Below are 13677 nucleotides of genomic sequence, written 5' to 3' on the forward strand. Positions count from 1 at the left end.
ATGAAAACTATGTAAAAGACAAAAATTATGTCAAAGATGAACAGAATGAAAACAATGTAAAAAGCCCTAAAAGACATAAGATGATAAAATATGAAAACTGTAACAGATGAAACTGGCATGCAAGTTGAAATAAGACAATGATGTAAGAGGATGAAAACAACATAAAAGAACAATGACACAATGGAAAATTACACATACACAAAAATAAATATACCAAAAACATGCCCAAATGTTAAAGTCTTTCTGACTGAATTTGAAAAATATATTAAATCAATGGAATTTATCTTTAACAAAAAAAGCACTGACAATTTATCAAGAATTCTTTAAAATGGACTGAACTTAGTCTGTTTTTATTTACTTATAGTTCTTAGATCTGTATATTTTAAGTTTTTATTAATATTATTTGTCTATTCTTCTTTGTGTCTCTAAGTCTTTGCATTATTTTATTTGTTTACATACTTTTTCCTTTTGACATCTTGATGTTTAATCAAAATGTCTCTGTTTTGTATACCTATATATTTTCAATAAAGTTGAAAAAAAACAAAACAAAACCCAACATGACACAACGGATATAAATGACATAAAGACATGATGAAAAACAAGATGAAATTGATGTAAAACACAAAAATATGACAAAATATGAAAATGAAAGAGGCAGAAATTATGTAAAAAAAAAAAAGATGTAAAGGATGGAACAAAATGGAAACAGAATGAAAATAGTTGTACATGAAATAACATAAATGAATACATGAATGACAAAAGATAAAACTGACATAAAAGATGAAAAAAGACAATAATGATGTAAAAGGATGAAAACAACATAAAACCAACATGACACAATGGATATAAAGGATATAAATGACAGAAAGACATGATGATAAACAAGATGAAATTGATGTAAAACACAAAAATATGACAAAATATCAAACTATGAAAGAGGCGGAAATTATGTTAAAAAAAAATGATGTAAAGGATGGAACAAAATGAAAACAGGATAAAAATAGTTGTAAATGAAATAAGATAAATGAATACATGAATGACATAAAAGACAAAACTGACATAAAAGATGATCAGTGGGATGAAAAATAAAAACTGCTCCAAACAAAGATATGTACGACTTGAACAAGGCACTGTTTATTTTTTTTCATTACACATAATCATTCATGAGTTGTGTGACATCAGAAACCCTGACGTTACAACTTTAGATTAGTTTAATGGTTAAGGTTTGATTAGTGGAGGAAGAGATGGCAACTCTGAACTTCTTAAATTAAACAAACAGCAAACATTTATGATGAGATGCAAACATAGAAAACGGACACAACAGTCAATATTAACGTCAGACTGTGGAAAGGAAATGATCACGGAAACAAGAAGGTAAAACTGATGCAGCTGACAACGACATATGACAGTAGTAAACAGATGCACACATGGGTATGGAGTTAGGCTGGAGTCAAAATATTCATGTGCATGAGATACAAATGTGTGCATATTCATCTGTAGTTGTACAAAAATAAATCTGTGTAAACTGTTGAATGAGTTTAGTTGTGCATTAAATGTATTGTGTGTATTTTATCAGAATATGAATGAATAAGTGTGGACAAGAATTACAAATAGGAAATCCAACTGTACGATTGTTCTTTCTCCATCAGGAATATGAATTCACCAACGTGACTCTACTGTCAACAAGCGGTACCAAGCACAACAAACCCTGCCCCTCACACTTATTTTATCCATTATAAATAAATGGGAAGATTTTTAAAAAAACATAAAATGAATTGAACTTCGACCTACTTTTCCGAAAATGTAACTACATCTTTTCTGGGTCACTGGTAATGTATAAATCCAATTAGGTATGAATTCAACCAATAGTTTTGCAGCTAAAGTGTAAACAAACAAACAAACAAAGAGAACAGAACCAAAAACAATACCCCTTCCCTCCCCTTTTTTGGGCAGGGTAAAAATCCGTCCCCACTTCAGAGACATTATTTCTGGAGCAGAGGATCCATGGATTCACAGACTGACCATGAGTTCAGGGTCCAGATCAGATCCAGATCAGGTCCAGGTCAGGCAGGATCACTGTCCAAGATGGACAACGAAGTCAGAGAATGAAACCAGGTCCAATCCAACCATTAGTCCAATGTTCTGACCACGGAGAAGGAACCTGAACTCATGGTCAGTCTGTGAATCCATGGATCCTCTGCTTCAGAAATGATGTCTGTGAAATGAGGACAGATTTTGGACAGTAGAGTCACGTTGGTGAATTCGTATTCGTGAATTTGTAAAGTTTCATTCCTGTTTGTAATTCTTGTCCAAACTTATTCATTCGAATTCTGATCAAATACAAACAATACATTTAATGTACGACTGAACTCATTCAACAGTTTACACATATTTATATTTTGCACAAATACAGACTAATATGAACGCAGACCTGTCTAATGCACACATATATTTTGACACCAACCTAACCCCGTACATGTGAGTCTGGAGTGTCGTTTGCATAAACAAAGTGCGTTTATAGGAATGGAGATGACCGCAGATTAAAAATAACACAATAATTCCTTTGTCATTCATTATTTTCCAGTTGTTAAATCCACTCTTGGTTGTTAGAAACGAGCAAAAAGCATTAAAACAAAGACAGAATGGTCATATTTCAGAGGTGTGTTCCAGTAAAACTATCACTTATGGCACAACTTCAACAACAAACAAATGATGATTCTGTGTAAATGATGGTTCTGTCTACTGTTGTTCTCCCAAATTAAAAGGTATAAAACATCCACCAGCTAAAATAAAGCATTCATGTGTCTCCTTCATCTAACATTCGCAGTTATACCAGAGGAAATGCACAGGTTTGACAGTAATCGCTGCATTGGCCTCAGTATGTGAGCGGACTGAGGATGAAGAGGCGGTCTTCTTCCTTCCTGATCCACTTCAGTAGTTTGTTGACGGCAGAAACAGCCAAGGCCTTGGTCCCCAGAGGACTGAAGCAGAGGTAGAGCTCAAAGCCACTGGTCACCTGCACGAAGAAGAAGAACAACAACAACACATGGAGTTCAATGAGCTGGTGAAAGGACTGTTGGTCTCACCAGAACCAGAGCCAGAAGCAGAAGAAGAAGCAGAAGCAGAAGAAGAAGCAGAACCAGAAGCAGATGCAGAAGTAGAAGCAGAAGCAGAAGAAGAAGCAGAAGCAAAAGTAGAAGCAGAAGAAGAAGCAGAAGCAAAAGTAGAAGAAGTAGAAGCAGAACCAGAGGCAGAAGCAGAAGTAGAAGAAGAACCAGAAGCAGAGGCAGAAGCAGGACTCACCCAGGCCAGCAGGTTTTCAGTTTGACTGCAGCGGTAGAAGGAGCGCAGTGGCCTGGTTGGATGATGCAGGTGACTGTGGAGGTCCTGGTACAAACCCATCAGACGTTCCTGTTCTTCATCCGACTGGTACAAATGTGGAAACTCTGGACTGGAGGAGGAGACAACAGCATGATGGAAGTTTGAAGGGTTTTTATTCAAAGGGACAGTGCAGATTAAAAAACAAATTATGTGCCAATATGTAAGATTCTAGCCAAGGCTAATTTCCATCTTTAGTCTTGACATAAAACATGTAAAACAGTCCAATCCAGTCCAATTAGTGACTGAGCTGAAGGTGGGCAGGTCACAGCTAACAGTGGGTCATGTGTTCCACGTTTGAGAGGCTGGGTATGCAAACACAGCCCATCCAAAGGAGCTTCTTCTAGATGAAATCATCCAGTCACCTCAGGAACTAGCCCTGGTTGATCTGTTGTAAAGTTATCAAATGTAACAACCAGACCCTGTTTTATGAAGCGGGTCTAGTGAAAACTCTGAGTTTGTTCAACCTGATATGAGGGTTTTCAGTTTCACAAACCAAGGTGAACTCAGTTACTGTGGCAGGTTTTCTTCAATAACCCAGAGTTTTGTGCCAGGGAACCAATAACTTTCATTTATGTTGGTCCTTAGCCACATATAAATTAATTATGTTAAAAAATGTAGACGTTTCTCAGGATTTCTTAAACCTGCTTTCTGAAAGAGGAGTCTGCAACGTAAGTTATAGTAATAGTGGGAACCACAGTAATAATGACTTAGTCTGTGTCAGCATACATGAGGGTGTGTCCTGATATAATCCTGTCTGTATACATGTACGTGGTGATGTCAGTGTTTCAACCAAAAAAGTGTTAACCGTCTCTTTTCCATTGAGCCTCAAATTGCGTGAATGTAACTTGTGCATAAAAATTTACCTAATGGAAAAACGACAATTTCACCAAAATTCTTGTTTTTCAATTGAAAGTTTTTGTGGTGACAAGAGGTGGTTTTTCAGGTGTAGTGAAATTGGTATATCACGCAAAACTGCAATGGAAAGACCTTTTTCTGCAACTAGAGTCACATGAATAAAAAAGCAGATGTTAACGGACGTTACAACAAGAGAAGAAGAATTTTAAACAAACGTGTCGGTATGTGTGGACACACCAGGATACCCAATCATTTTTTAATTTAGTACGAGATAGAGGAGTAATATATACTGAACAACAAAAGAAACGCAAATTTTGGTCGTTAATTTAGGCAAGAGTTCAGCTGTCCTGTTGAGTTGTCAACTGAGACACACATAAAAATAAGTGAGTTGTAACCATTGGAGCGTGTGTTTGCAGGCAAACACGACCATGAGTGGTGATGAGCACGTGTACAAAGTATCGGAGGTGCGGTACGTTTTGAGTGATATGGTAGTGGGAGCAACAAATGGGAGTGGCAATTCCCTTTGTTTATCCAGGGGCTATAAAAAGAAATGGTAAGATTCAAAAGTTACTGCATTACTACGATGCCTCGCCTTAACGATAATCTGAGAGAACGCGCTGTTGGTATGCTTGATGCTGGTTTGACGGCTCGCAATGTTGCCAGACGTCTGCAAGTGCACGAGTCCACCATCAGTAGGCTGAGGACACGATTCCGTGACACAGGGACCACTCGGGACAGACCAAGATCCGGAAGACCACGTGTGACCACCCATAATCAGGATCGCCATATTCGCTTGGCCCATCTCCGTGACCGTCAACTCAGTGCTCATGGACACAATTCAATGTACTGCCACTGTAAATTTCACAGCTGGATATAAATATCTCATATGAAACCAATATTCATAATAAAACTCCCATATAAACCAATACCGAAACATACTTGCATTTCTTTTGTTGTTCAGTATATAATAATTCTGAATATATCTGTAAATCAACATATTTATGTTTGTCACCATGTTTATGGAATGACTTCTCGTGTCATCTCTAATAAATAAACAAATCAGTGCATTTGTGATTTAATGGAAAAACCTGCGTTACGCACTTCTGTTTTTCCAACATTTAGTAAATATTGGTAAAGTTTTGTGCAGATGTCCAATGGAAAAGAGACTCATGAGATGACTTTAAGAAAGATTTTGTGTTAATTCAGTTTTATAGAATATACGTCGTAGCTTAAACAGGTGAAGCTGCGTTTATGTTCCATGAGGGAAACTCTGGAACAGTGAGACAGACCTGTACTGTGACAGTGTTTAAGTCCAGGCTGAAAATGGCTCTGTTCAACTGTGCATAGAACACCTGAAAGGGTTCTATCTGACCTCTGACCTTTTACTTTATTTTAATTGATTATTATTTATGTTTTATTGATTATGTTTTTCATTGTGTGTTTTTAACTTGTCTCTTTTCCATTTTTGTAAAGCACTGTGAATTGCCCTGTGTATGAATTGTGCTTTACTAATAAATCTGCTTTGCTTACATTGGTGTCAGAGTTTCCATAGTGTTCCGAATGTTTGCTCCAGATCCTCCTACCTGGTGTACAGGCCTGAGCTCTTGGACTTGTACAGGAAGTGCCTGAGCTCCGGGATGCCGACCTGCTCTACAGAATAACTGGGACACTTCAGCGCCTCCTTCATGGCCTGGTAGGCGCTGCGTTTGCTCAGCCTCTCCACGAACCGCTGCTTGCAGTCGGACATGTTAAAAAAGTCCTCCCGGTCGGTCGACACCAGGATGAGGCAGAGCTCAGACGCTGGTTCCAGGTACGAAATGTGAGCGTGGAAAAACCCTGCAGTGTTAAATTTTGGCAAACAGATGGGCGTCCAGCCTTCGCCCTCACGGAAGGACGAGGACGAGCCGACCAGGTTGAAGACCAGGTGCAGGTCTATGTGGTGCAAATACTGGTCCTTTTTCCTCACCAGGGTAACCAGGCGGTCTCCAGCCAACAGGATGGAGAAGACCAGGTTTTTGGCTTTGGCCGTCTGCAGGCTGGACGACACCACGTCCCTGGCGGAGCTGGCCAGAGGCAGGCAGGTGACGGCGCTGAGGAGGAGGCCGGGGTCGCGGTCCAGACGGAGCAGCAGGTTGTCCGTCAGGTACTCGGAGCCGGCCAGGAGGCGGCGCAGGTCGTAGTTCTGCTTGTGCTGGAAGATGTGGTTGAGCTGGGTGAGGGTGAGCAGGCTGACGATCTGGTAGTAGATGTACTGGAGCTCCCGCAGAAGCTCCTTATCTGACTGACAGGTACGGGACACGCCCACCAGGACCAGAGGACTCTTGGTGAGGAAAACCACTTTACAACCATCTGAAACACAAAGGGCCACCTTTATTACACCTAAGAAGAAAAGTAAGCAGTTAAACAGACAGCAGAAATGTTGGGGGGAATGTGGAGAATTTGATGTGGATCACACATGTTTTTTTTTTAAATGTGATAAAATAATTGGGTTTTGCAAAATGGTGTGTAGAGTACGAAAACAAATAATGGACTATGAGATACCAGTGTGCTGTGATGGACTGTATTTTTGTAACTTATCTGAAGGAAATGTAGCTGGAAACGACATACTTGATTAAGATGCTTTTTGTGGCTGTAAAAAAGAAGTGGGGAAGGATGGAACCACCAACACAGGACCAGTGGATCAGAATTATTGATGGAATATATACAATGGAAAGGGTGACTCACAGACTGTGACTACAGGAAGCACAAATGGACAAAAAAGTGGAACAAATGGACTGTTTACAGAGCTCAGAATTTTGGAAAGACTGGATAATGCAAATGTATTGAAATATGTGTAATGTACCCAAGCAAGGTTGGTTTGTTCGTTTTTTGTTGTTTTGTCAAATACATGTATGAAAAATTTCAATAAAAACTTAAATGAAAAAAAAAAAAAAAAAAGAAACACAAAGGGCCACAGTGGTTTTCATCGGATATACGTTATTGTTACAAACTTCCAGTTAGGGGAGTTCATCATTCACTTTCACCCTCTCATATTTTAAAAATAACTAATATTTCATCCTTTTCACTGGCTGCATTACTAGATCCAAGGTTTCCTTCGAGGTCTAAGTGACATATGCATCAGGACTGCACCATAGACAGTCCAGAGGTGATTTTAATTCATTTCTTCTTTAACTTGTTAGATGTGGCTCAGATCAGACCTGCTTTACTGAAAAAAACCCTTGGAGAAGATGCCAACTATTACAAGGCTGTAAGCAACGACCAACCCAGACTTTACAAGACGGAACTGGCAAACTTCCTGAACCCAATGAAATAATATGAAAGAAAGCTAATAAAAGCAATACTTTCCCATAACAGAGTTTCAAGGAATTTAAAATAATCAGTCTTGGGAGAATATAAGTTAAAATATGTTTGTTTCTTGTGCTTGTGGTTCAGTAAAGTTATATTTAGTAGGATCTGTAACAGTTGGGATAAAATGACAAAAAAATCTTCACAGCATCAGAACTAGTGGAGATATTAACTCTTTAAGTGCCAGACAGTTAAGGGGCTAATAAGCCTTAAAAGTGCCACAGAATTTGGCCGTTTTTCAGTATTTCGCGTTGTTTTTATAATATTTGAAGAATCCTGCAGGAAACCGCTCGGTAACATCCGACCGATTGCTGATTAGATCCAAAACGCACCGGACGCAGCCGATTCATTATTGATCGTAATTTGCATAATTTATAATAATAATAATAATAATAATCTTTATTTATATAGCACTTTTCATACATTAAAAACTGTAGCACAAAGTGCTTTACATATCAGTTTAAAAATCAGTACCGCCCCCCACCCACACCCACCCACACCCACCCACTCACCCGCACACACACACACACACACACACACACATACATGCAAACCCACAAGCTCACACATACTTAAGAAGACTGACTGAGCACAGGTAGACCAGAACAAAAATGTACAAGTAAAAGTAAAACATCAATTTAGGAGGCGCTGTCTCAGGGAGCCATCCGCACCAGGAGGCAGCTGCCGACCCTGGCGACCAGGCACCAGCAACACAGCCCCGCATCCCAACTAGTGGGAGAGGGCCAACTGGGACCCCCACCCACCAGAAAGGAGCGGACCCCAGTGAGAGAAGGCGCCACAGCCCCCGGAGTCCACAGCCGCCCCCCGGCATGGAGGGCTCCCTCTGATGAAACACCGGAGAATAAGAAACATTAAAAAGATATAAAAATATTATTCGGTCGCGTGACCTCAAATTCCCGTCTGCTTGGTCTCAAAAGGGGGACACAGAAAGAACGTCATCGAAATGTGAGAAAGAAATGGGGGTGGATGGTTTGTTTGTACACAAATATGGCGTGTTCTCCAAAGCCGATCTGATCGGCTCGTGGCACTTTACAGGTTGTTTTCGTAAAGCCGATTTAATCGGCCCATGGCACTGAAAGTGTTAATATCTGAAAACGGAAGATTCTTCCTTGGACTGAAAAAAATCTAAATGTCAGATTTGGATTTTTGCAGTGTAGACTTATAGGAATGTTTTAATTAATGTGCAAACACCTGTATGAGAATATATGAATGTTTGTCCCCATTGTATTTAAGATTGTTGAAGTTGCAGTTTTCCCATATTTGTTCTCAGCAGCACCTATTTACACTAAAACATGCTGTACATTATCCTTAGGGTTTCTTGGAAGTTCAGTATAAATTTTATACGAATCCAGTGACAAGTTCACAATGAAAAAAAACTTCACAATGTATAATTAGCTCATCCGTCATTTCGCTTCTTCCATCTGGTTTGCATATATGAGAACACTGTAGTGTCCACAGTCAAAATGTCTCTTCAGTAACAAAGCAAATAGGAGCTTAGATCTGTGATTATCAATGTTTGCTGTTTATGTTCAACATGGATCACCTGGAATACTTTGAGGTGGATGTAGTTAAGTCCAACTCAGATCTATTCCATGTATTCTACCTCCCAGCACTCTGGAATGCAGCCTTAGAATACAAGCACACAAAGTGTTGGGGAACAGCTTTTGGCTTAAGTTTAAGTTTTTGTAGAAAATTCAATACATGAACTATGAAAACTTCTGAATTCAGGTTGAGTTGTGATGGAACAACCTGTGTTTGTATGAAACCAAACCCGTCTAAAGAAGGGTACACACATAAAGATAGGTGGGCTGTTTTTGTCCCGATTTTCCCCCTTCCCAACCAAGGACGACAAACGCCAGATTGTCTCATATCTTATAAGATTCTCCTATAGATTCTCCTGTGATCTGAGGTGTGTTAAGAGTGAATTTGTCCCAGTAATCGGCTCCAAAATGGGTCAGGGCCGACAATTGAAAATATTAAACTTGTTCAATATTTACGACCAAAAATCTTTGTGTGGGGGGGAAAACTGATGACTCCTGAGTCATGACTGTGAATTGTGACGTAGAACGGAATGTAGCCAATCAAGAAGTGAGCTGACTGAGGAGCAAGGAAGTAGGCGTAACTAAAAACAAGCATGGCCGACCTGAAACATAAAGTTTGGTGGACCTCAGAAATTTGAGATTTTTCCGTCAAAAATTGTCCCAAGAACACCATCATCCCCTCCTCTCGTATGTCCTCTTCCAAGTTGCGTGTTGTGTTTTCTGGTTGTTGCTATGTTTCGTCTTCATTTTTGTTAGATCATGTTTGATCACGCAAGATTTCTTACTTGGAGGACTAGATTCTAGATTGGTGGTGGAACAGAATCATTAAGTGTGTGGTGTGCTGTGTTCAGATTATCGGACCTCACCACACACAGTACCATCAAAACTGTTCAATGCCTGATTTTTTATCTTCGTGTGTGGGGTCTGGAACAGATAAAAAATCTCTTCAGATTTAGAAAATCTTCATGTGTGTATCCCACTTTAGAGCTACATGCAGTTTATTCTGACCAGCTTTGTAGTCTTTCAATCTTACTTAAAATCCTACTTGGACACTCTTAACTTCTGCACTAACCCTAAAGCTGTGAAAACTAAAGCCTTATGTAATGAATTTAAGTTGTAATTTTTTATTTTTTTAATATTGTTTATTCTTTTACTTTTATTTATTTAATTGCCTATATATGTATTTATGTATATTTAATTTCTTCCTGCCTTACCTCAAGCATGTATGGTTTTTTTTCTCCATGTTCTGTTGTTCTATTTGTATATGACATGTAAATAACGTTTTGAAAAAAAAAAAAGTTTCTTCTGACCTGCTTGGATGGAGCGGATGATGTTCTTCTCAGCCTCCACAAAGGACACCAGGGCCATCATCACCCCCATGGTGCTGGACAGAGCCTCTTCAGTGCCGTAGCGGGTGTAGATGGGCTTCCCCGCTTCACTCAGTACAAACACGTGTTTCCTGTGGCTCCTCCACGCCTCGCTGGACACATCCTCTTCCTTAGCCCGACTCTCTGATGAAATGTCACTGTTGTTGTGCTGCTCCTCTATGGTTTTCTCCCCGACGACCAGTGCTTTGAGCTCCTGTGTACACTCATCTGTTTGGTCCAGTTCAGCCTCCCTTTGTGCCTCCTCAGCTTCAGCGGTCAGATCCTCAAAGGACTGAGTATGGACGAACATGGCACTCTGATGAACAGCACCTGCAAAAAAGACAGGATATGTGATTATTCAGTCTGGGTTTGACGATATAACGTACGACTGTAGGAAGAATCCATAAACAGGATTTTTTTTAAGGGACTAAATGAATAAATGACAGAATTTAATTTAATCATGCTTTTAATTTAATCATGCACTTAGATGTAAAGCACTTTGGTCTTCTTCATGTTGTTGTAAAGTGCTATATACATAAACTTTAATTGATTGATTGATTGATTGATTCATTCATTCATTCATTGATTAGGGGATATTTACTTTGCATGGTTTTTCCCTGTGCATGACAAAAATAAGTCCTTGGGCAAAAAGTCTGCATTCTCATCTTATTTAATTTAGCAAAAGAGGAGAAAAACAGAACAAATCTTGATAATGAGTCACACAGATAATCCTGCAAAGACGCCATGTTTATCTCTTGACTGGGAAAAGGAAATCCAGATGAAGTTACATTATTTCTCCTGTTGGAATTGGATTTGTTTATGCTGTAATGACATGTGACCTGCTGCATAAATGTTTTGACAGAAACACAAATCTTTCATTGGCAGATTCATGCTGGATTAGTACAAAACAACACATTTTTTATAGATTGTTGATAGGGTATTTGTTATTGAAAGATTCTGCATCGAAAAAATCAAACTTATGATTGCCATGTCCTTTTTCATAGACTGAACCTTCCCAGGATCCAGGATACAACAGAAAGATAAGATCAGACTGCTGCAGTCAGGAGGAGTGACATAAAGGAGGAAGCTGCATAATAAAACCCGTTCGATACCCTGGACCGGCACAGAGTTGTTGGCTGATGTGCACTTAACCCCCAAGTTGCTCCCTGGCCACTTGACATGGTCTGAGTCTGCAGTGTGTGGTGTGTTTCTGTATGTTTTAGTGATTAAATGGTTAAATACAGAGGATCTATTTCAGTGTGTGTTTCATGTTCATATATCAACTATACACAGATAAAATAAAACATCCTTCTTCTTTGTCATCTGACTGTCATTAATGAGTCCTGTGAAAGACGGGCACTTCCTCAAATGAGTCCCACAAAGCCTGACTAAAGACAAATTCATACATTTATATTCAACTTGTTTTTACACAAACACATGAACACATTCATGCTCCTTCTTATAGTCAATGCACTCACAGACTGCTCTGTACAAAGTCATTTCATAACATGACATAGTCGTAAAACTGTCAAATGGAAGGTTCGTCAAAAATGGTTTAATCATAAGATCAGGCCAATACATTCTGGGTTGCGCAAGTGCTGCCTGGCAACAGCTGGTCACAGGGAAAAGACTCTGAACACTTATCATCAATGAGGGAAACTGCAAATAAGCATTTTCATAACACCTGATGTATGTTTGATAAAACAGAGTAAGGGTTATAAATCCATTCAAATACATTCATTGTAAATATGAACTATTGCAACCGTTTTTTGTTTTTTTTTAACTGTTTTTATCTGTCTTATTTGCTTCTATTTTTTTACATTTCTTACTTCCCTTTTAATTGTATTTATTGTACCCTGCCTGTAGCACTTTGAGGTTTTTAGATAAAAATGTAAAGTGCATTACAAATAAAAGTTAGTATTATTATTATTGTTATTATTATTGTTATTATTGTGTAGAACATGTTTTAAACAAATGTCAGGCTAATGAAACAATGTAAAGAATTCAATTTTGCAGTGCAGTGCCTCTGTTTCAGGTGCCAGATGAAGTGATGACATGACTTTCACCGAGTCATGCTGTGTGTGTTATCATTGTTCAACAGCAGAGTGACTTCGCACAAGAAGGCACCACATATAATATGAATAAATATTCAGCTCCATCACTTAGTTGCTCTTGTGTGCCAGTCTCACCTGGTTCAGTTCCCTCCACCAGACCTGGGGTAGGACTGTCTGCCCTCTCACAACGAAGGCGGTCCACTGGAGCCAGGGTGCTGTTCTCCCATGACACCATGGGCCTTTGTCCTTCTACATCCATCTCTGCTACTTGAAGCAGGAACACACACCTAACAGCAGAGACAAATGAGCTGTGAGAGCAAAGGTCAGGAGCTCTGGGACTCCATGATTACAGAACAAACTACCGAGCAGTTATTATAACATATGTCAGTGAATGTCTCACCGAGAGTTTAGAGTTAACACTTTGTATTTTCAGACTCACTTTTGAGCTAAAATTCTGTTTTACTGTTATTTTACCGCATCCACTTACTGCTATAAATAAAACAGAAGATCATTATTGTCTCAGAGCATTTATTATCTGTGCTGACCCACTACAGTTTTTAATATATATATATATATATATATATATATATATATATATATATATATATATATATATATATATATATATAATGTCGTGTACTCATGTTTTCCAACCCTCAGAACAGTCAGATAGAACAACTTCACAGGCTCCACTTGCTAACTTTAGCAAATCAGACTCTAAACTAGTTGAACTGAATTAAACTACTTCATCCTAACAAAGCGCTTTCATGACAGTTAAAGTGTTAATAAAAAAATCACCTTTCATTTCCGGAGCTGTCTGCATTGGGTATGGCTCCTAACAGTTACTGCAGTTCTTTAGCAGAAACAGAAGTATTTCTTTTTGCTCGTCAACATGACCCTTTAGGATGCGGAAGTAGGAACCATGGGAGATGAAGTAGTTTTTTTTTTTTTTTTTTTTTTACGGAAAACGATTATGAACCGTTTTTCAGGTTAATTTAACATTTAGGAATTTTCTTGATTATATAATTATTTGCAAAATATTCGTCAGTCTGACAACCTTCCATATTTATGCTTTATATACTATACATTATGTTAGTAGTTAGGTGTTTATTT

General features: G+C 38.7%; 1 protein-coding gene across 2 annotated transcripts; it reads right to left on the minus strand.

Annotated features, from left to right (window-relative positions):
* Positions 1-1817: 1817 nt before the first annotated feature.
* mon1a (MON1 secretory trafficking family member A) lies at positions 1818-13484 on the minus strand. 2 transcript variants are annotated; one of them, XM_030133778.1, is made up of 6 exons: positions 13363-13484; positions 12700-12851; positions 10454-10840; positions 5820-6585; positions 3399-3451; positions 1818-3016 (listed from the first exon to the last, which is right to left on the minus strand). In XM_030133778.1, the coding sequence occupies exons 2-6, from the start codon at positions 12821-12823 to the stop codon at positions 3000-3002; spliced, it is 1347 nt and encodes a 448-aa protein (XP_029989638.1). In that variant the 5' UTR covers positions 12824-12851; positions 13363-13484; the 3' UTR covers positions 1818-2999. The 2 variants fall into 2 exon arrangements, with proteins under 2 accessions (XP_029989638.1, XP_029989637.1); XM_030133777.1 differs by having other exon boundaries at positions 3304-3451.
* Positions 13485-13677: the final 193 nt, after the last annotated feature.

The sequence above is a fragment of the Sphaeramia orbicularis genome, chromosome 5, assembly GCF_902148855.1.
Source record: "Sphaeramia orbicularis chromosome 5, fSphaOr1.1, whole genome shotgun sequence".
NCBI classification, from domain to species: domain Eukaryota; kingdom Metazoa; phylum Chordata; class Actinopteri; order Kurtiformes; family Apogonidae; genus Sphaeramia; species Sphaeramia orbicularis.

Coding starts and splice junctions, on each gene's coding strand:
- mon1a (XM_030133777.1), bottom strand. CDS start 12,823: ATGGATGTAGAAGGACAAAGGCCCATGGTGTCATGGGAGAACAGCACC. Junction 6,586..10,453: donor CATCCGCTCCATCCAAGCAG/GTCAGAAGAAAC, acceptor TTTGTGTTTCAG/ATGGTTGTAAAGTGGTTTTC. Junction 3,452..5,819: donor AGCTCAGGCCTGTACACCAG/GTAGGAGGATCT, acceptor CTCCTCCTCCAG/TCCAGAGTTTCCACATTTGT.